We start from the raw sequence: 24,775 nt of genomic DNA on the forward strand, positions 1-24,775 counted from the left end.
GCCAACCCGTAGCATTCACGGAAGCATGTCAAATTACCATAATCATCATAAAATTATTCTATCTGCTGCTTCAAAAGGAATTCACAGACCATGGCATTGAGCGGACTTTCATAACGTTTTGTTCCATATAAAACCTAAAAACAAGTCGGGAAACCGGAAACTAGACGCTTTAGGTATGAAAGAGAAGCGACAGTTTTGATCTAGTATAACTTTGTTAGTAATGGTGTGATTTTTACCAAAGTTGGCAGAATCATGCTCTATGCTGTAGCCTCCATTGCTGCAAAATTTTGTGATTCTAGGGTGAACTTAAGGGGGGTTTTCCTCTCAATTACTAAAAATTATAGTAATGTACTATTATTAACTTTATTTGAACAGGTATCGGTATGAAAGGTATTTCGGAGCCTAGGCACCATATAGTGGCAGCCCCCTGATTTTTTTCCAATTTTTCGGTTTGGTAGTTTCTGAGAATGGGTTCTTTGAAAAAATGACCATTTTCAACCCCCCGCACTCCCCACCTTTTCAACGAATGTCAGAACTAAGACCGGCTTCGAAAAGTACTAACTGAGACCTTTCATTTGATACCCCACATGACTATATTTGATGAAAAAAAAATTTATACCCCTCTTTTGCATGTATGGGGACCCCCCCCCCCCCCCCTTAAATTGGACGTAAAAGGATGTAACTCACTATATGCGTGAGCGTTCACAGTTCCCACCTTTCTATCAAATTTGGTGCCAATCGCCACAACCGTCTCCGATAAAAATGCGTGTGGCGGACAGACAGACAGACAGACGGACAGACAGACAGACAGTAAACCGATTTTAATAAGGTTTTGTGTTTACACAAAACCTTAAAAAGTGTATAGTAAGTGGTAAAGCACTGGAAGTTTTTTCTAATGCTTCCGACTAGAACACTAGAAATACAATAAAGTATGCACTGGAAATATTGAAGAACTCACCACACTTTCTCAAACTTATCCAATTTCCGTTCCTCCTGTTTTCCCGATCTGCAAAATTCCAATAATATTGTATCGATTTTTATGTCCCTGAAGAATTACAACCACTCTCTTATTGGATGCTCCCAGCAAAGTCCTTACATTCAGTTCTTCAGTTTTCGTCCTCCATAGACGTAACAACAAACGTTTTACATACTTGAAAGTTAGTGGAATGCTGACGCGGTGTTTGTACACTAAGTCTCCATGAGGTTGTTTTTTAGTTTGAAAGGCGAAAGGAAATGTCGAAATCATGATATGCTATAATAGTGGAAACTCGGATATTAAATCGGAATTATTGCAATTTACAAAAAAATTAAAGCACAATATAGAAATATGATAATTTATATTATCTTTTACCTCTTTGCACTGTGGTAACAATTATTGCACAAGAAAATAATCACGTGAAAACCATTGGTCTCCTTTCAATATAAATGCCAGCAAATGGAAAGGTAAATGCACTTTTACCTTGATGATTTGGAGAATTAGCTTTCAATATAGAGTGGGAGCTCTCTTATCTTGTAACTGCTATTGTAATATCTCTGCTTGTAAATTTCTGTCGGTGTTTGATATCCATTCAATAGTCTGCATTCACTGGAAAATAACACAATGAAATTAATTCTATACTTATGTTCGTATCAAGCGCACAGATACGGTGCACCCTGGAGCACACAAGTATGGGACGCTTTCCTTCAATCTGAAGATTAACTTTCTCTTCGAAAAGAACGTAACTGATTCCCGTACTTTTGAAATTACTCTTTCAAAATTAATGAAATTTAATCCTATTTCCGTTCAACTTTTGGTTCTTACCTTTTGCCTTTTGCAATCAAAAACAAGAATGTCATCGATTCCATTGATTATTTCCAATCAGCAAAAAAGTTAAAACGAAAGGTCGAAGGTAATGTAAATGGTTGGAGAGTTGAGGAGAAGAAACGGAATGGTCGACTTGCGGACAACATAATAGGGAAAATGAAAAGGCACCTTTCTTAATTAAGCACAAATCTATCTGGAGTGTTCAATAAAGTTCTCAGAGGTTCTTTATGTCAGTTGGAGCACATTAACAAACGGACTTGTGACTGCTGTGGGAGGTGGGTTGTACTCTAGAAAACTGACATAATTACGGGCGACAGGAGATTTTTATTGGAGACACAAGGGCTCTTTCGGAGATGTTTATAGTACTTAGTCATTAACATCAATTGCTTTACGAACATAAAATCGAAATACATTAAACACCATGTTTCGCGTTAATGCACTATTTATAGGTAATTGAGCGGAAATGGGATAAAGACGATATTCACCTGGGTAAATCCAATTGCTGCAATAATCATGGTAAGCAAAATATAGTAACTTTAAAACTATAGATGACGTCAGTTGAAATTCCTGGGCAAAAACAATTGACCTGTGTACTCGTAAGATGAATACAGAAAATAGAGAGACCAGCCCCTTAGGGTTCTTACTCGCATAATATCCATTGAATCGATATTAATAGAACCCATTATCCCCAGCAAACTCGAGCATGCTATTAACATAGCATGCTGGTCTCAAGCCCAGGTAAAGGAGGAGTGTTTGAGGCAACGTACTGTGTACTATCCTCAGTGAAACAAAAATAAAATGTTGAGATTAGGGAAAGAGATAGATATTCGACTATGCTAAACCCACTAATCTCTCTTGGTGACAGGTCCTGCAACAGGCCGACCAAAAAAATGCATCCAATGTCGTTAAAAACAACATGATCGGATAGGAAAAATGCTAGGGCGTCCACCTCAGTCGACACAAGGATTCTTGACGAATTGACGGCGTCACGGTGTAAGTAAGGTAGCCTGTGCAAAACAAATATGTGTCTACACGCTAAATATTAACATCCCCACTGGAAGGCCGAGGAACTCGCATAAGCCCTTCTGAAAAGGCGCATTGATATCTGCGCTCTGCAAGAATGCCGATGGTTTGGTGCCAAAAGCTGTGATATAGAACACGAACGCGGTAAAACTAGCTATAAACTTTTCTATTTTGGTAGCCCACACGCATAATGAGGTGTTGGCATTGACATCTCAGAAGGTTTCCGCGATGACATAAAAGAAGTCGAACGACTTAATGACGCAATTTTTCGTTGCAAAGACCTGCAACGTGCCCGCCGGCAATGATGATATTGATAATATTGACCTTAATGGTCATGTGGGTGAAAAGACAGACGGTAACCGGTGCCATGGGAGACAGTACCCGCACAATGAAGGTGGCGGTCGTATAATCGATTTTGTGGACATCCATGAGCTTATACTATATGGTTCATTAAACGTGTTGAATCCATTCAACATTGTACCAATATTTTATAATATCAATATAAAATAATCATATTCAAAATTTAATCGATAAATTTTCAAATATACTAAAATCAATTGCAACATTCCGGTTTCACATTTCGTCTAGGAAAAATTTAAAGTTAGCATATTTCAATTTATCATAACGTTCCGATCCAAATGTAATTTAATGTAATTGGATCGATCGTTCAATTTTTAGCTGACCCCATCAAAATCAATGCACATGCCATGTAAATTTGCAATGTAAACATTATCTATTTTTCACACAGTTAATATTAAGATTATTTATGTATAAATACACTTTGTTAAGTTAAGAAAATTCAGTGAGATTATAACGTTGATATAGAAACAACAGTCTTTTTTATATTTACACAAAGGTTCCTCACTCCCTTTACCCACAAGTGATTTGATCCTACTACAATTGGATCCTATCGCTTTCCTTAAGTTAGATTATACAACGACTGGAGCGGTCGTTCTATAAGCTACCCAACAATTGGTCCGTCGAGCCTACCAAACGAGAGGTCAATCGAACCCTCAAAAATAGGTAGAAACAGTCCTGAACAAATTTATCCTTGAACAAATCCTTCAACAATTTTATCTCCTTACCGATTCCTTAAACCAGAGTCTCCAAAACTTCCCAGTCTCCCAAAATTAAAAAGCGTTCAATACCGTCATCATTTTAAGCGGAGAAATGGTGGAAGTATTACTAAAACACCAGCAGGACATCGCGAAAGAAGGAGAAATCATAGAAAGAAATTATAAGAAGGATGGCCCTTCGCGTAAAACTGACGAATACTATTCGAGGAAAATCAACAGGCTTAACGAGCTTGTTTCGATATTTCGCTCGAATCATCAGCAGCTTCTCCTCTTATTGGATCCAGAGGATCCATTCTTCGAATTATACAAGGAGGTGGAAGCCAAGTTCGCCTCATTTAAAGACCTAATGGAAAAAGATCGGTATCAGTTACCAACGAAAATTCCAACTAGCCTTGGACCGGAAGGTCTTTCAACGGCAGTTACTCCGTCTGCCAATGAAAATCAGCGCTATGACTTAAGTAAAGACTTACCGAAACTCCCAGCAATCCAGATACCACTCTTTACCGGTCTTAGTAAAGAATGGAGCCAATTCACTGAATTATTCAAATCAGTCATTCACGAGAATAGAACTCTAAAAAATATCCAAAAATTACAATACTTGCTGGGTTATCTTCGAGGAGAAGCGAAAGAAGCCGTGGCACATCTCCAGCTCACAAGTAGCAATTACGAAGCTGCGCTTCTTATTCTGGAAGAACGTTTCTCCAACCCTCGGCAGGTGGCTACCGAATACCTAGATTCAATACTGGACATTAAAAAGCTGGATTATAGATCCACAAACGATGTCATATCCATGTACAATACAATCAGAAACTGCCTTGCCGGTCTACAAAATTTGGGGTACGCGACTAGCCATTGGGATCCCATCATAATTCGTATTATCATGCGAAAATTCGACACTGAAACACTCAGATTATTCGAAGAAAATTTGGGCACCAACAAAGATTTCACATCCGTCGAAAAACTATGCTCTTTTCTACTGAAGAGATATCAACTGTTATCCACAATAAAACAAAAGCCCACAATTTTCGAAAACAAAAATAATTTTACTCACCCGCAACAAAAGAAAAAATCGTTTCTCGTATCTGCTACCGCAAAACCCAGTTGCATTCTCTGTAAGGGTAAACATAGACTATTTGCTTGCGAGAAATTCAAGCAATTCGAGGTCGAAAAACGAATTGATTTTGCAAACAGCAAAAATTTATGTCTAAACTGCTTGTCACATGGAAACAGTTTACAATGCAAAAGTAAATTGCATTGTTTCGAGTGCAATGGCCCGCATCATACATTGCTTCATAAAAATTCTCCAATAAATTCTAATTTTGCAACTAAACAAAAAAATTCGCAAAAAACATATACGGTCATACTAGCCACTGCCCTAATCAAGGTGAACAATAAGACCGGCGGTCAAGTTACCATCCGAACGTTAATTGACCCCGGTTCACAAATTTCATTTATAACCCAAGCCGCAGCAAATAAGCTGGGATTGCAAAAATACAATGTATTGGCAGAAATCACAGGTATTGGCGGCATACATGCTGCTACAATAAAAAAAAAATTAATGTGCACATTTCGTCAACGTACGAAAATAAGTTTAACTTATCCACTGATATGCACATAATGCCGTCATTGAACATGACACTGCCAGAAAAATCCATTAAGTTGGAAAGACCGACATGGGTCAATACTCTGCAACTTGCAGATCCGAACTTTGAAAATTCAATGAATATCGATGCAATACTAGGGGCCGATGTGTATGAGCACATCGTTGAGCCCGAAATTAAAAAAGGAGAAGTTCTTCTTGCCCAGAAAACCAAGCTGGGCTGGGTTTTATTGGGAAAAATTCCAATAATAGCCAATAACTTGATCAAGGCATCAGCTAACATAACAACTGCAGAATTTCAACAAAAAATGCAACGATTCTTTGATATGAATGAGAAAGAAACAGAACAGCCTGATCAAAAAGAAATCCCAGAAATAATCTATCAATCCACAACCGTCCGTGAACCAAACGGAAGATACTTGGTAGCACTCCCCTTTAAAGATGATAACAAAATTCCACCACTGGGGAACTCTCGGAACAAGGCATTGATTATCTACAAACAAATTGAAAAACGCTTGAATCGAGATCCAAAGCTGAAAAAAGCATACAATGAGGTACTACAAGAATATTTAGATTTAGGCCACATGAAAGAAGTACCACCATATGTGGGGGATGATAGAAACGTTTTTTACCTCCCACACCATGCGGTGGTAAAGGCCGAAAGTAAAACGACAAAAGTCAGAGTGGTTTTCAATGCCTCTGCAAAAACTACTTCTGGGTCCAGCCTCAATGATCATTTATATACTGGATATACACTACAAGACACTTTGGCTCAGATAATTTTAAAGTGGAGAATGTTCTTATATGCCTATATTGCCGATATAGAAAAACAATTTCGTATGGTTGGCCTACTTCCCGAATATTATAACTTCCAACGGTTCTTTTGGAAGCCAGATGAATTCGGCCCAATCCGTGAGTACATAATAATGGTCCTCATATTCGGAAATACTTCCTCATCGTTCCTAACGATTAGATCGATGCTTCAACTTGCGATTGACGAAGCCCATAGGTTCCCATTAGCAGCAAAACGTTTAAAAGAAAACTGCTATGTAGATAATGTCATGACAGGCGCAGAAACAAAAGAAGAGGCAATGAAATTGCAAGAGGAAATGGTAGCCTTGTTAAAAGCTGGTGGTTTCAACCTTCGTCAGTGGGCAACGAACGATAAGGAGTTATTAGAAAACATACCGGTTGAATTACGGGAAGACGGTATTTGCGAAATATCAAATGATCAGACCGTTAACACATTGGGCATACAGTGGTATTCAGCAGACGATATTTTGAAATTTAAACTACTTAAATTCAGCGAATCCGAAAATATAACAAAGAGACAGCTTTTGTCCAATATCGCCTCAATATATGATCCATCACAATGGCTAGCCCCATTTACAATAAGAGCGAAAATTTTAATGCAGCGAGTCTGGCAAACCGGAATCGGCTGGGACGAGGTTCCTTCTGATGATATCCTGACGGAATGGAGGCAGATAAAGGATGAGCTTTCAGTTTTACCATCGATTTGTATCCCACGTTGGACTGGTTACTCCATTGAGGATACAGTCGAATTGCATGGTTTCTGCGACGCATCAGAAGTCGCATACGCAGCGGTCGTATACCTTAAGACACGTCATACCAATGGGAAAAGGACTACTAACCTTTTATGGGCGAAGACTAGAGTAACACCACTAAATTCAAATACAACGCAACCAAAGAGAGAGCTCAACGGGGCGGAAGAACTAGCCAAGTTTATGGAGTTGACAATTACTACCTTATCTCTCGAGGGCGTTCCAGTATATTGTTGGTGCGATTCTCAGATTGTTCTTGCATGGCTGCAGAAGGAGTTGGTAAAACTGGAAAAATATGTAGCTAACCGAGTGAGCAAAATAAGACTTCTTAGCAAGAGTACTTGGAAATGGAGCTACATTAGATCAAAAGAAAATCCTGCCGATTGCGCCTCAAGAGGCATCAAAGCGCAAGAACTGAAAACACACAAGCTATGGTGGAAAGGTTCGACATGGCTTTCGCAAAATCAACCACCGGTTGAACTGCTCAGCTTTTCTGGAATTACAATGGACGACGACTTTCTAACACGCTACTCCAATTTCGCCAAATTGGTTAGAATCACAGCGTACTGCACGAGATTTACGATGAAATTCAAAGGAGCCATATTGGCAGACGAATATGAGCAAAGTCGGTTGAGAATCCTACGAATCATTCAACAAAAGGAGTTCTCGGACGAAATCGACGATATTACGAAAGGAAAACCTCTAAAGAAGAGGCTGAGAAGTCTTAATCCGTTCATCGACCGCGATGGAATTCTACGGGTGGGGGGCAGGCTTCGCAACGCGAATGTAAACAATGACTACCGACATCCGATCCTTTTGCCGCCCAGTCATCATGTCACCCATTTACTAATTCGAGAAGCTCACGAAAGGACAATGCATGGTACCGTCAATATGGTTCGCCAATACCTACGGATGCGGTACTGGCTCATAAATGACAAAAAAAGTATTCGACATGAACTACACCGATGTCTGACCTGCCTTAAACAAAACAGTAAACCAGCTACTCAGCTGATGGGTGACTATCCGGCAGTTCGTATCAATCCAGCCCATCCATTTATGCACTGTGGAGTCGACTTTGCTGGACCCTTTAGAACACGCATGTCTAAAGGACGATCCACTGCAACCCTAAAAGGATACATTTGCCTGTTTATATGCATGGCCACCAAGGCCATACATTTGGAATTAGTTAGTGACCTGTCTACTGAGGCCTTTTTAGCTGCATTCAAAAGGTTCATCAGCAGACGAGGTCTATGCAAAGAAATATATAGCGACCATGGCACAAATTTCACTGGAGCCAGCAAGTATATAAATCAGGAGATGGCTGAAGCCATCGAAAGAAGTTCGAACGAGATCGCTCGTATAACAGCAAAGGATGGCGTTAGCTGGAAATTTATCCCCGTAGCCACTCCTCATTTCGGGGGGCTATGGGAAGTCGGCGTAAAATCTGCGAAGAGGCATATAAAAGGTGTGTTCGACGAATGTAGAATCGTGCCAACTTTTGAAGAATTCTCAACAATTCTATGCCAGATAGAAGCATGTCTCAACTCGAGACCACTTGTACCATTATCGAACAGCCCAGACGATTTAGAAGCATTGACGCCGGCACATTTTTTAGTTAGCAGACCACTGATGGCCCTTCCAGAAGTCGACATAACGAATGAATCACTACATGATCGCTGGCAACAGTTAAAACAAATTAATCAGATATTCTGGAAACGGTGGGTCTAGAATATCTTCATCTTCTTCAAAAGAGGGACAAATGGATAGCAGAATCACCTAACTTACGATGCGGTCAAATGGTATTAATCCGAGAAAGAGAAACTCCTCCCACGAAATGGCTGTTGGCTCGCATTTTAGAGGTACACCCAGGACAAGATGGGAAGGTGCGAGTGGTCACTATACGATACCATGGTAACAAGTGTAAACAAATTGGTATCGTTAACCTTTGTCCGTTACCAGATGACATTCCTGCAGAACCCACTCCAGGACCGTCCATCAGCGACAAACCAGCAACCACCATCAGAAAACGTCCACCTGTTCCGCGAAGAGCTAACAATCCTCCAAAACCAACGTCCCCATCAACTGCTAACCGGAATCCGAGACGAGCGAAAAAACCCAAAATAGCACCATGCACTTGGGCGAAGGCACTGCCAAACATCGCCATTCTATTTTTTACCTTCGCAACGGCTTTCACCCAGGATACATCCGCAGAGTATTATAAAATCTGGAAACCTCAAGCTGGATACTACGTTGAGAAACTACAACCAGCAAAAATCATTAGAGGAAAACTGAGACTAGAAGTCGATCTTCCTCTGAAAAACGTCAACCAAGACCTAGACGGAATAGCTTCTACTTTGAACAAGAGCCAGGAGATGTGCCAAATGACCCAAGATTTACTTCAGGCTACTCATTGCGACGTATTACTACGACATTTAACTTCCAAGCGCAATGAACTCACCAGGCACATCGACGAATTAACAGATATTCCAAGAGTTCTAAAACGAGACAGAAAAGGAGTCTTCGGAACAATCATGACAGCAATATTCGGGGTTAACGATGAAGTCTACAGAGATATTGAAACACTTCAAAGAAATCAAGAGATGACTCTAAAGACGGCAACTGAACAGAGTATCCTAATCAACGCTCGCATAGATGACGTGAAATTTTACACCACTCAAAAGCTGAGCGAATTTTGCAAGAAACAAGCAGAGGTCATAGATTCTGTAAACTCAATGAAAAAATGGTTCTCGAAGGTGGACCATGCGGCTATAGGCGTACAGGTGATATCAGCCTATTTGGCTGCTATAAATTACTACGACGAGTTGGCGGACAAATATTCAAAATTTAGTGCCTGCCTCTACGGACATGGTAACATACTTAGCTTCCTGACTATGGCGATGGTGACGAAGACGATCAGCGAGGTCTCAATACAAATTGGACCACAGTTCACTATTTACAAAAGACCTCAAAGCCGAACCGATCTTATTCGTACCCAAGAGGACATCATTGTATATGGGTACTTTTATATTGTAGAGGTCCACAGCTATGAGCTTCTTCACGTCACAGCAGTTCCACAAAGGTTGCAACCGAACCAGTTCCTTTTTCCTCGAAGTTCCACATCGTTAGTTGCCGTAAATTTTAACCAAGAAGCGTATTTCGAGCTGGATAAAGAGGGACTTGACTCCTGCGAAATCATCGAAGAAGTTTACCTTTGTTCACCTACCTTGACAAAGAACATTAATCGTTTTCCTAATTGCATTATAGATGAAGTTTACAACCGACCGGGCAAATCCAGGTGTCCGCTACTGCCAACGATAGTCAATGAAACGCAATGGAGTGAGCTGACAGCGCCGAATACCTGGCTTTTCACTACAATTCAGCCAATAACGGCCTCGATTTCCTGCGCTGGCGAAAGATTCGAAGTTCTACTGAAGGATGTCGGCATAATAAAAACAGCAGGAGGTTGCCTTACAACAGTCGAGGTCATGAATCTACGATCGAGCACCACGAAAACGAAGAAGGTTACGCAAACGTATATGAAGGAGGTTCCATGGTTAACTTCAAAGAATTTCACTAGTCATCCCGTCAACGATACAATCATAATGAAAGTTGCGGATGCAAGTTTTGAGTTACCGACACGAAATAAAACAGCGCACGAGGTCCTTCTGGAAAAAATTCATCACCAGAACCTCATCACAATTGCTACAAGTGTGCTATTAGTGGCAGCGGTTATGCTGTTCCTATACCTCCTAATTAAAAGACGATTCAGTATAAGGCCGAGTCCACAATCATCAAACGAAAAGGAAACAGAGGAAGTACAAGACGACGTGCCGCTATCTGAACGATTTGAAGAGCTCATTGCCCGGCCCCCAATATTTAAAGTTAGCATATTTCAATTTATCATAACGTTCCGATCCAAATGTAATTTAATGTAATTGGATCGATCGTTCAATTTTTAGCTGACCCCATCAAAATCAATGCACATGCCATGTAAATTTGCAATGTAAACATTATCTATTTTTCACACAGTTAATATTAAGATTATTTATGTATAAATACACTTTGTTAAGTTAAGAAAATTCAGTGAGATTATAACGTTGATATAGAAACAACAGTCTTTTCTATATTTACACAAAGGTTCCTCACTCCCTTTACCCACAAGTGATTTGATCCTACTACAATTGGATCCTATCGCTTTCCTTAAGTTAGATTATACAACGACTGAAGCGGTCGTTCTATAAGCTACCCAACAAAACGATTGTCTCATCTTCCTACATGTTATAGTGGGAACAGCAAAACGCAAATCGGCTACATCCTCATAAGACGCAGAGATTTTACCACTGCCTCTGATGAGACCGTCGCACCTCAACATCAGTCGTTGGTTGCCGTCCTGTGAATCAATCCACCGATAAAACAGCGTGTGAACGCACTGGCCCAGCGTGCATTAAATTTTGGCGATTTCGTGAGAAGAAAGAAGAAATGATCTCATTTACGCGACTGCCAACCATTACCAATGTGGAAGAATCTTGGAACCAAATTAAAGACACGATCTATGAAGCGGCCTCTGCAACTCTCTGGGGCACCGCTTACTTCGGTACATCAACTGAAATAGTTGGCTTTGGAATGACGATGTTGAAATAAAGTTCCGTGAAAAGAAATGCCAATACCACAAGTTTCTCGACGATAAACCGCTCTAGACGATAAACCAGACACTCATGATCGCGAGAGATCTCTCCCTCGAATTGTCAATAAGTCGGGAAATCGGAAGCTCGGCGCTTCAGGTATGAAAGGTTTTGTGTATTTCTTTTATATGGAGTTTTGACTGTGCATTTGTCCCATTAGTATGTAGCACGTAATATATCCATATACCCACTTTCAAGTGATATTGACATTCAAAGTCTTGAATTTTCACTGAAGCGGCAGCTTTGATCTGATATAACTTTGTTAGTAATAGTTCGATTTTCACAAAATTTGGCAGAATTATGCTCTATGATGTAGCCTACATTATTTCGTGATTCTAGGGTTAACTTAAGGGGGGTTTTCCTGCCAATTACTAAAAATTATGGTAATGTACTATTATTAACTTTATTTGAACAGGTATCGATATGGAGGGTATTTCGGAGCCTAGGCACCATATAGTGGCAGCCCCCTGATTATTTTCAGATTTTTTCGTTTGGTAGTTTCTGAGAATGGGTTCTTTAAAAAAATGATCACTTTGAACCCCCGCACTCCTCACCTTTCCAACAAATGTCGAAACTAAGACTGGCTTCGAAAAGTACTAACCAAGACCTTTAATTTGATACCCCACATGACTATATTTGATGAAAAAAAATTTACACCCCCCTTTTGCATGTATGGGGACCCCCCCCCCCCCCCTTAAATTTGACGTAAAAGGATGTAATTCACTATATGCGTGAGCGTTCACAGTTCTACCAAATTTGGTGTCAATCGCTATAACCGTCTCCGAGAAAAACGAGTGTGACAGGCAGACAGACAGACAGACAGTAAACCGATTTTAATAAGGTTTCGTGTTTACACAAAACTTTAAAAAACGACACGAATGCACACAGGATGTCGAATACTTCTGTTGCGTTGCTGACAAGAACGGTACTTTGCTTACCCACCGAGGTCCCGCGACGGAAAGGTGGCGAGAATATATTGAGCAGATTTCAACGGAAGAATTTTTTCATCCTACACCTCCACAAGCATTCCCAACATTTGGAGCAATTCCACCTGTCACCGCAACTGAAATCGAGGAAGCATTAAAACGAATGAAATCGGGAAAAGTAACAGGACCTAATAAGATGGTATCTGAGCTCTGGAAAGAAGTCAAAAGAGAGGAAAACCCTGTTCGTAGAGCATAGTAATGATGCTTTCGTAGCGTCTAATAGCAAAAATGATCTAGAGTCCAAAAATGGAACGATCGCCTCATGCAACACAGTCTTACATTGAATCTAAACAAAACGGAATTTTTGACTAGAAATCGTCATAAAACAGGCACACTCACTGTCAATGGCACTGACCTGCCGAGATCTGAGCGATTTCAGTGTCTCGAGTTAATGCTATCAACAATGGCGAGTTTTATTATGAAATTGAACCACGCAAACTGGTTCAAGTGGCGTTCCACAACTTGTGTTATTTGTGATCGACGTATCAACGAACATCTCGAATCTAAAATTTACTGCAATATTATCCATCCTGTCGTCCTCTATGGTCAGTGTTGGCCGACTATAAAAGACAATGAACGGCGTCTTGCGGTAAAGGGGACGAAGATGTTGCGTTGGACTAGTGGCGTGACACGTTTTCATCACACCGAAATTAGGACATGCGCGATCGATATGGAGTTGCACCGATCGTGGAAAAACTGTGAGCGTGACGTCTTTGATGGTATAGTCACATAATTCGTGCTGACGAGAATTCATTTGCGGAGATTGGTCTGAACATCGAAGTCGATGGTAAAGGACTAAAAGGCCGGTCGAAACAACGGTGACTTGATACGCTGGATGGGGATTTAAAAGCCTCGTGACTGCATCCTGAGCATTAGAACCAAATGGCGAAACTGATCACGATGAGTCGATCCCGCTTGTGAACGAGACACATACTGAAGAAAAAAGGAGAAGACATTGCGCCAAACGAACGCTATTCGATATTTTCAAGCTAAGATGAAGATAAGTCAGATTCAGGGAACAGGTGCAGGGGTTTTGCTTCCTAATGTACGTCCGTTCCTGACTATTGTGGCCCACTTTTTTGCGCTTGATAGGGTGAGTTACATTTCGAAGAATATAAAAACCAAAACCGAAGGTGTAGTAGGGAAGGGTGATGAGCTGCGTCATTTCGGATTAGGCCATTTCCTTAGAAACAGGTACTCCTCTTATTACGAAATTTGATAGAAAGATGGGAACGGTGAGTCCTCTCGCATGCAGTGGGTAAGATTGTTCCTCGTTGTGATTAAAGAAGGTCTCTATACATGCAATATATAATCAATATAATCTTGCAAGTTCGATTGCAAACCTGGCCTCATTTTCGGCATTTAATGTAACAGGGAGGCGGGGACTGGAAAGTGCTAATTCCTTTCACGGATTCCTTCTCAGAAACTACTCAGTCGAAGAGTCTGAAAAAGATCACGAACCTGCACCATACTGAGTGTCCCGTTTATGATGGTGCAAATGTTAGTAGTAGATATTACCACTTGTTTGAAGGAAATTGGCCCGTGAAATATGCACTATATATTTCACTATTACAGGGTTATAACGCTTTTCATAAATGGTGTCTAAAAGCTTGACCTTCCCAAAAGAATCAAAATTTGCCAGTCTTTCAATCATTTAATCCTAGATTTGATATATTCAGAAGGATAACAGAAAACATAAAATTTGTTATAAATTCGAAAATGTAACTATTCAAACTATGAAGAAATTCCAAAATCAATTTTTCATCTAAATTTCAATACGCATTAGTGTAACGGTGTTTTAAACTTATAAACCTGCAAAGTTGATAAACGTTGCCTCATTATGATAGCTTTCAAATGACATGTTAAAAACATGAACTTAATTATGGAAAATTTACGAATATTACCCATTAAATAGGAGAAAATGTGGTTTTGATATGGAGCAAATTCACTTAAATATGGTATGGCCGCGCGTTCAAACCGGTCTTTCCTTTTTTGATTTCTGGTTTAATTTTGCAGGTTTTTTTCAATTGTTTCACGATATTTGCTTCGCTCATTTTTCAGGTTGTGTGGCTGCGATCGAGAAGAAAGAAGATCCACAACGGATCAAGCTCTCAATCGATGTATCCCCAGCGCAGATATAAGATGCAATTTTTGTAATGCCCACGCTTTCTTGTCATCTTCAGACTTTAATGTAAGTTTCACGGTAGTTTGGGAGGAAAAGAAGAAGAGGATTTTTCAATTCAAAGAGTTAGTTCAATTTCATGTTAATTTAATTTAACTCAAAAGATAGATAATCTAATCGTCAGCCAGTGGAATCTGAATACAAATCAATGCGACTGACAAGCATTGACATTTATCGTAATTTTGGGTAAATAAAATTAAACGAGTTTACAAAATTATTTCCTTCATTGGCTAAGAGTTTGGTAAAAAAAGCAAATACAGTATTTCTGAGACCAACTTTCCTATTCTTCAGTTTCAAAAAAGAGAAAACATTGAAGTCCTCGAAATACTGTATTTTTTTTTACCAAATTCTTAGCCAATAAAGAAAATAATCTTATTAACCCCTTTAATTTTATTTAAACTTTGGCTTACTAACCACCTCCTTACTCAAACCATGCGCAGTTCAGACGAGGAGGTACCTCGCTGTCGCTGCTAGTGTGTGCAAGTTAGTAAACTCCTGCTCCCTATTAAAATTCTTAAACCAAACCGGAAAAAGTCAAACCGATGTAGAAATCTTGATAGCAAAGCCAAATGGAAAGCGGATTTCAATTGGTGATGGCGTAAAAATAACTCCAAATTAGCCTCTAAATTCAACCATGGCTGCACGCAGAGAATCCCTATCACCCTATCTAAGAATAAGTGCCTGGAGGGTTTAGCCTGGAGCCTGCAGTCAACCGTTGCCTTGGTAGATGCAACTATCAAGTCAACTTACGGTGGACGTTACCTCAAGCAGATCAACTGTTCATCATCAACGTCACCGTCTACCACACTTCACCATGAACTACTGTGGAATCTATCAGTAGACCTATGCCTCAATAACAACCACCACAGGCCTCTCGGAAAAACACCATCACTCGTTATTCGTGGCCAGGACCACACCGACTCCGCGCAGAAGATTGCCGAGGATCTGAAACCCCAAGATATCTCCAGTGTACTGTCCGTAAAATATTTCGGCAAATCGATGGGGAGGCAAAGGAACCGTAGTTTGAGCCTGTGGCTAGTCAACTTTGACGTCTCTTTCAAGATAGACGAACTCATCGCAGTAAAAGCGATAAACTGCATTACTTTGAGCACATTATTATTAAACAGATTCTGTAGCGCAAATAAACGGCGAGTCGGTCATGCGGCACCAAACTGGAACCTTCAATATCGCTGCGTCTAACCTGACGGTACACAAGCATTAGGCGAGTATTCGAAGACAGCGGATGAAAGTCGCAGGTGTAAGTTATGGGGCAAGCGATCATACCAGCACCAGCACTTCTTTCTCGGACCAACACGATCCCAGCCAGTGAACTGCGCGTGATTTGACACCATTCAAGCCAAAACCCGTCATATTTTTCCGGAGGCGCGCAATGTTTGTCTTCGACAAATTCCTTGCAACACAATTCTTTCTTTCTTCTAATGCCCTTAAATCCCAATCGCTTGAATCGAAACCACTTCCGGCAACGAATACGTCGTTGTCATATACTATCTCAACCAACTTTTTGATCTGAACGACGTGCAGACTAATTCAGCCTAACTGGCAAATCGTGACCTCTGCTTTTGAAGGGCGACATACGCACTTCCTCGTTGACCTCCTAAATCAATAATAACGGTTGCAAACTGCACCGCTGGCCTAGCTAGTCGTAATATCTCCCATATTAACTCCGCACTTCTACATTCAATGTAGGGAACGGCCACTCATCCCTCGACAATTTCCTTATAAGCAGCAACATCAGCATTAATCTCAATCCACACATCGTCCCTTTCCTTGAAACCATACCTGTGATCATGCTGCCATCACCCTTGACGTCCAACTCCCCAACAGAGCTCTTCGACCACCGCCGCCAGCAGCTCCGCATTTCAGAAACGCCAACTGCCGGCTCATAATAGACCTGATGTAACAGCGTTACAGGAGATGCATTGGACAGATACCAGGAGAAGAGCCACTACATGATATATTATAATGGACATTCAGTAAACCATGTGCTCAAAGTAGGTCTCTTAATCGGCCAAAAAATGAAACCTGCTGTTATCGACTTTGAAAACAGAAGCGAACGGCTATGCACTCTGCGTTTGTGAGACGGCATACGAGGGAGTAGAATGAAACCAAAATCATGTTTGGAGATTTTAATGGCCAAGTAGGGATGGAGCCCGTATACAGGCGATACGTTGGCTCCATTAGGTTCCATAAGGATACCAATGATAACAGACTACGGATTATTATATTGCAAGGCCACACGAAATGGTTATTGGCAGTACCTGGTTTGCGCAGACAGCGATCCACAGGCATATGTAGGCCTCTCTAGTCGAGACCACTTCCAACTAAATTGACTACGTGCTGATTGAACGCCGCCATCTCTCAGCTTTGATGAGCATCTGAACATATAGGGGAGCCGATGTAGACTTGGATAACTATCTCGTTGGCATAGTACTCTGAGCTCAAATAACACCACCACCTACAATCCCCTCTGACAATCCGCTGAGAGCTTCATCAACAAATTATGTTCATAATCACTTGAAGAACGTTATCATTGGTACGGCCGCCACAAACATAGTTGCTCCGGTCACAAAAAAAGAAGGAACGGCTAATTCGACGATGAATATACGCTAGGTACGGAACGGGTGAATGCTGTATACCGAGTAATGTTGCATCCTCAAAGAACGTGGCTATGCCCAGAAACTCGAACTTCGTCAAGCAGAGAAGCGACTTCACAAACGGAGAAAGGGAGCCTGGCGGAACCAACTCGAAAAGTACAAGGAGGAACTATATTAGGCGGAGAAGTTGTACCAGCAAGTCAGCAAGAAGAATACTTATAAATCTCGATGCTTGTCCTGCCGACACAAAGTCGGAATTTTGATTTACGACAGATTGGGCACATTGGAGTGAAGAGTTGGGTGTTTTGATGAACTGCTCAACAACCAAAACATCGGCGAGTTGGAGGTCCTGCCAACTGAAGACAATGGACAAATACTACCACCATCAAATATAAAAAAACAATCCGCGTAATTCATCTACTTAAAAATCGTAAGTCGCCAGCAGCCGAGAGAATTACAGCCGAATTTGTTAAATATGAAGGCTCAAGTTATGGGACTGCGAATCAATGCCTGACAACCCCTGTGCGGAGTTGCCAAATCTCCCATCAGGCGCTTCCCTTCGTGCGGATAAGGGAATGCTCGGCGAATGTGTCATGGGCATGCACATGCACGCATCCGGAGATGTGCGTGTATGGGCAGGGCGGGTAGGTGGGAAGTAAACGCCCCCCCAGAAATTAAACCAAATATGGAAGAGGAGAAATTGCAGCCACAACACCTACAAAAGTGAAAGAAGCCAACGCCCGGAGGCCCGAGCAATGGACTAAGGTGAGCAACAAGAGAAAAAAGGACAAAAAGAAGCTCCGCCCGGAAATAATAATTATTTCCAAGAAGGGAAATATGTCCTATGCCGAGATCCTCCGAAAGGTGAAGTCAGACCCGGAATTGAAGGATTTGGGGGATAGTGTAAGCCGTATCAGGCGAACACAGAGAGGGGATCTGATGCTGGAGTTAAGTAGATCCGCCGACAAGTCGGCCGATAACTTCCGCGGGAAGGTGGAAAGTGTACTAGACGAGGAAGCTGACGTAAAAGCTCGGAAACAGGAGATAGTGGTTGAATGCAAGGACCTAGATGAGGTCACCTCACGGGAGGACATCTGTGCTGCGCTAAAGCAACAGTTCAACCTTAGCGATGTAGACCAGAGTGCCATAAAAAGGATGAAGAAGGCATATGGCGGCACACAGACCGCTATTATTAGTTTGCCGGCGCAATCACCTATTAAGTTAATTACCGCGGGCAAAGTAAGGATAGGTTGGGTCGTGTGCAGGCTCAGGGAGCAGATATCTCTAAAAAGATGCTTCAGATGCCTCGATTTCGGCCATTTTACGGCGGCATGCGCTAGCCAGCATGATAGGTCGAGGAGTTACAGGAAATGTGGGGAAGAGGGTCACCTCATCAAAGACTGCACCGGAGATCCACGGTATATGCTATGTAGTGGGAAAGAGGGCGTGGACGACCGGCATGTTGCGGGAAGCAGCAGATGTCCGGTATATAGGAGGGAGCTGAACCGCACAGGCAAATGAGATTGATACAACTCAATCTCAATCACTGTGAGGCAGCTCAGGACCTGCTCTCGCAAACCATCCGAGAGTCGAATGTGGATGTCGCGGTTATTTGCGAGCCGTACAGAAACCACGGCAGTGCGACTTGGTCGGTGGATGCGTGTGGCAACGCCGCAATCTGGGCGTGCGGAACACAGGCCATTCAGGAAGTCATGGCCCCCCCGGCAGCCGGTTTTATAAGGGCGAAGGTCAACGGTGTCCATATTTACAGCTGCTACGCTCCTCCTAGTGCAACCTTAGCACAATATGAGGAGATGTTAGACAGTCTGGTGTTGGACGCTAGAGACCGCAGCCCTAAAATCATTGCGGGCGATTTCAACGTGTGGGCCCTGGAGTGGGGAAGCCGATCGACGAACACCAGAGGTCAAATTCTGTTGGAGTCATTTGCGGAGCTGGACATCGTGCTGGCCAACGTTGGATGCGTGCCCACCTTCACTGGTAAGGGAGATGGCTTGGCAAGTGAGTGAGCACTACACCCACAGTGACCACCAGGCCATCTTCCTCCGCATTGGGAACCGGGGAAGCAGTCAACGATGCTCTGGAGGTGGAAAGGCCAAGGCGGTTGGCTGGTCTATCGGAGCTTTCGACGAGGAGACATTCCTGGCCGCATTGGAGGGAGCCCATGATCCGGATGGAACAGCGGTGGAGATGGTCACCCTGCTGTCTCAACGTGTAACCGAAGCAAGCGGCGCCACGATGCCACGACGACATTTGCACCACGGCAAGAGGCCAAACTACTGGTGGAACACGGAGCTCGCTGCCTTGAGATCCTCTTGTCTTCGAGCGAGGAGACTTTCCCACAGGACAAGGGGAAGGCCGGAGCACCAGGAGCGTGAGGAGGAATACAGGGATCTGCGAAGCAACCTTAAGAAGGCCAAGCTCTGCATCGAGGCTAATTCGAATCATTGGGGTACAGCCTACCAAGTTCTAATGAAGAAGATCCGCGGGCAAAAATCACCTCAACTGACATGCCCACGGCTCTTGTTGCAAATAATTAGAACTCTTTTCCCGCAGCACGAGCACGACGAAAGAGAACCCCAACTGGCAGCTCAGCAGGACGTCTTCTCGATCCCTGATGTTACCGAAGAGGAACTTTGGGAAATCTGCAGATGTACTGGGGATAGCAAGGCTCCGGGATTGGACGGGGAGCTCTGAAAGTGGCGGTCAAGGCCAAACCAAGGTGGTTCGCAAGCACATTCGAGTCGTGCATGGCGGAAGGAGTGTTTCCCGCCCAGTGAAAGAGGCAGAAGCTGGTGTTGCTACCGAAGCCCCGGAAACCACCCGGCGTGCCCTCTTCATATCGCCCTATTTGTCTCTTAGACACCATGGAGAAGATGTTGGAGAGGGTGATATACAACAGGCTGTTCCCGTTCATCGAGCTTGCGGGTGGTCTTTCAGGGCGGCAATATGGGTTTCGGCGAGCCCGTTCTACGGTCGAAGCAGTAGCAAAGGTGGTGAAATAACCTCGAGGAGGAGGAGTACATTGTGTCATGGGCAAATGCTGTGCTCTGGTGACGCTGGACGTTAAAAATGCTTTTAACTCAGCCAACTGGGGCTGGATTAAGGGCACTTTGGCCAAACTCGGTGTTCCTAGCTACTTGGCTCGGCTCATCGAGAGTTACCTTTCGGACAGACTTCTCTGGTACGAGACGGACGACGGGCCGAAGGAGTACATTGTGACAGCAGGTGTGCCTCAAGGTTCTGTAATGGGACCGCTGCTGTGGAACATAATGTACGACGGAGTGCTTGGCCTTCACGTGCCGGAGGAGACAACGCTGATTGGTTTTGCGGACGACTTGGTGGTAGTTGCAATTGCAAAGCATTCCGAGGACGTAGAGCTACATGCAAATGAAGCCATTCATACCGTCAAGTCATGGTTACGAATGGCCAAGCTGGACCTGGTGGACGAAAAGACGGAGGCGGTCCTCATTACCAACCGTAGGAAGGACAACACGGTTACCATCCAGGTTGGTAATAGTGAGATCGTCTCAAAATCGGTTGTCAAATACCTGGGAGTGATGATCGATGCCAAGCTGAGTTTCAATGTACACTTGGATTATGCGGAAGATAAGGCAGCAAATGCCAGCTCATCCCTTGCAAGGATGATGCCTAACGTGGGAGGGGAGGGGGAGTATAGTCGCAGGCTGCTCATCGCGGGAGTGGTAAGGTCGATCCTGCTATACGCGGCCCCTGTCTGGGCGAGAGCGTTGAACCACGCTGTCAACCGGAGGAAGATAAGTTCGGCATACCGGCCAATTGCGCTAAGGGTGTGCAGCGCATTTAGCACGGCGTCGACGGAGGCAGTGTGTGTCATCGCAGGAATGATCCCTATAGATCTTCTAACGAGCGAGGCACACTGGCTCTACGAAAAATGGAAGGCAAATCCAGCCGAGATAAATGCGGATTTCCGAAAAGCCATCAGGAGAGAGTTGTGTTGCGAGTGGCGACAACGTTGGGATAACTCCGACAAGGGCCGGTGGCCCCATACATACGAGATAAATGCGGATTTCCGAAAAGCCATCAGGAAAGAGTTGTGTTGCGAGTGGCAACAACGGTGGGATAACTCCGACAAGGGCCGGTGGCCCCATACATTGATCCCGTGTATCGAGAAATGGGTCAACCGAAAGGACGGAGAGTTGAATTACCACCTGGCACAGTTCGTTACGGGGCACGGTGGCTATTGGAAGTACTTGCATCGTTTCGAGTTGGACGAGTCTGCCAACTGTCCTGAATGCGGTGCTACACCCGAGGTCCCGGAGCACGTTATGTTGCATTGTCCCAGATTTCTGCAGCAAAAAAGGAGGTTGAACAGCATCTTAAGGGAGGACATCGAGCCCTCGAACCTGGTGGAAGAGATGCTGAAGTCGGAGGAAAAGTGGATGGCGGTAAATGAGGCAGTAGTGTTGGTGCAGACAAAACTCCTGGAGTTGGATCGAACTCGGAAGGCGGCGCGACGGAGACGCGGCATGGACGAGCTGGTATAGCGAACCAGAGCCTCCCCCGCGAAGTAATACTTCACGGTGGTCTCACGGGGAGTGGCGGAAGAGTGGGGGTGGTTTTAGTGGGTGCGAATCCCACACGCTGCTGCTACCTGGCGCAGCAGCGTCTTTCTAAGATTTCCACCTCCATCCATTAAAAAAAAATGCCTGACAACCATGCCAGGCTATGAAGAAATCGGTATCCCGATGAAATTGATAAGTCTAGCTAAGTTGACTCTGACCAATATGCGAGCCCAGATAAAAGCAGCAGGATCTGTCTCGAAAGCATTCGACATCAACAATGGTCTAAGCCAAGGGGATGCCCTCTCATGCATCCTCTATAACCTGGCCCTGGAAAAAGTGATTCGTGATGCTGAGGTAAATGCAAGTGGTGCGATCCTCTTTAAGTCCACCCAACTGCTGGCCTATGCTGGCGATATCGAGAGACGTACGCCTTCATCCAGATCAAGCAGACGGCGCAAGATCTTGGGCCCAAAACCAATAACAGCTATGACGATAAAATCTGTGCACGGTTGTGGGCAGGCAACAGAACCTATTTCAGCTTACGAAAGCTGTTTCGCCTGAAACGTCTAATCATAGGGTCGAAGCTCTTACTGTACAAGACAATGATATTGCCAGTCCTCATGTATTCCTTGGAGAACTGGCTTCTTAGCAAGAAAAATTGTGAACTCCTGGCCGCGTTCGACAGAAGAATCCTCTGAAGAATTTTTGGCCCTCTACATTAGAATGGACGATTCCGTAGCTTACATGAATGATGAAATATACGAGCGATACCACGACCGGTTGTGGATAAAATCCTGCTCAATAGGTTGCCGTCGGCGGTCGCCTAATACGTATGAATGAGGATGATCCAACCCGAAAATTTTATATGGAATGTGTCTATGGTAGAAACAGATGACGAGGTAGACCCTGCCTGATATCGAGCGATGGCGTAGGTCAGAGAGCCAGAGAGCTTTTAGGCATATCGAATTGGTGAACCATGGAAAAACCTAGTTACAATCGGTTCACTGTCTGTCTGTCACATACATTTTCCTCCAAAACCGCTACACAGATTCAAACGAAATTTGGTGGACATATGGAAACTATGAAATCCTATGCATACAGTGTGTTGTTACTAAGAGAGTAGATGTTACGCAAAAATCGTTTTGTTCGCTATACTATTTGCAAGCAAAATTGATGGAATGGGTCGATTACCTACACCTAGTTAGCCCGCTTCGTGGTACAGGGTGAAGTTCGTTGACTTGTTACTTGAGCATGGTGCATTGAGCGGAAATTATATTGGTAATCTGAAAGTCGTGGAATGCGAAGGGTTGAACACAGGGAGTGATATTAATTTACGTGAAATATAAAGCGGGGCTTCATGCAAGTTTATTTTACCGAATCAGTCATGTGGGGTATCAAACGAAGGGTCCCGATTAGTACTACGAAATTAATAGTTTTGACGTAGATTTTAAATTAGGAGAGTAAGCAGCCAAAATGTGAACATTTCGGAAACTATCCAACACGAAAATCAGAAAAAGCCAGGGATATATGATTATATAAATCTAGGCCTCAAAGTATGTCCCACTCCGGAATCGACTCAAATAGACTTAATAATAGTATAATATATTACCAACATATTGAAATTAACTGAAAAATATTCCTTAGCTCGTCCAAACAGTACTAAATTCTACAGTAGTATAGAGGACAATATCGCGCACAATACTGCCAAGTTTCGGGAAAATCTGGCTTAGTATTAAAGTTATAGCAGTTCAAACTTACCAATTTCGTGCGAATTTACTGATATGATATGATGATATTCTATACTATCTATACTTTGCATATTTTGCAAATATTGGATTTTTGCGGAAGTCATTAAATGGGTCAATAATTTCGCTTTCTTCGCAAATCATCATCAACGGCGCAACAACCGGTAGCCGGTCGAGGCCTGCCTTAGTAAGGAAATCCAAACACCCCGGTTTCGCGCCGAGGTTCGCCAATTCGATAACCGTAAAGTCTGGTGTTCTGACCTACGCCATCGCTTCATCTCTGGCAGGGTCTGCCTCGTCTTCCTTTTCTACTATGAATATTGCTCTTATAGACTTTTCGGGTTGGATCATACTCATCCATATGAATTAGACGGTCCTAGAACCGCTCATAGTTTACGTAGGCTACGGAATCGTCCATCCTCATGTAGGGGGTCGAAAATTCTTTCGAGGATTCTTCTCTCGAACGCGGCCAACAAGTCGGAATTTTTCTTGCTAAGAACCCAGGTCCCCGAGGCAGTTTCTGTAAGCAGAAATAGACTTTGTTGACTGCCAATAACCGTGCGCAGATTTCATCGTCATAGCTGTTATCGGTTGTGATTTTCGACCCTAAATAAAAGAAATTTTCAACCGTCTGAAAGCTGTAGTCTCCTACCTTCATTGTTTTCGTTTGGCCAGTGCGATTCGATGTTGTCCGTTCCTTGGCTTTTGGCGCCACCGTGTACTTCGTCTTACATTCATTAATGTGTGGTCCGAGTTCTGGATGAAGGTAAACTGTACATCTCGAGTTGTTCTTCGCATAATGTCAACATTGGTCAGGGTCAGTCTACATAGTTAATCTTATCAATTTCGTCGGGATACCGAACTCCCTCATGGCCATGTACAGTTTTACCCTGGCTATGATAGCCGGGAAGGAGAGGAAATCTGATCTGTTGCTGGTT

The 24,775-nt window shown here is 43.1% G+C and overlaps 1 protein-coding gene across 1 annotated transcript; it reads left to right on the plus strand.

Annotated features, from left to right (window-relative positions):
• The first annotated feature begins 5,520 nt into the window (after nt 1–5,520).
• On the plus strand, nt 5,521–8,793 carry LOC119652051. The gene has a single exon (XM_038055987.1). The coding sequence runs from the start codon at nt 5,521–5,523 to the stop codon at nt 8,791–8,793; it is 3,273 nt and encodes a 1,090-aa protein (XP_037911915.1).
• Nucleotides 8,794–24,775: the final 15,982 nt, after the last annotated feature.

This window comes from Hermetia illucens, chromosome 3, assembly GCF_905115235.1.
Source record: "Hermetia illucens chromosome 3, iHerIll2.2.curated.20191125, whole genome shotgun sequence".
NCBI lineage: Eukaryota > Metazoa > Arthropoda > Insecta > Diptera > Stratiomyidae > Hermetia > Hermetia illucens.

What these genes read in the sequence shown, in the direction of transcription:
- LOC119652051 (XM_038055987.1), top strand. Translation starts at nt 5,521, where the DNA reads ATGCCGTCATTGAACATGACACTGCCAGAAAAATCCATTAAGTTGGAA.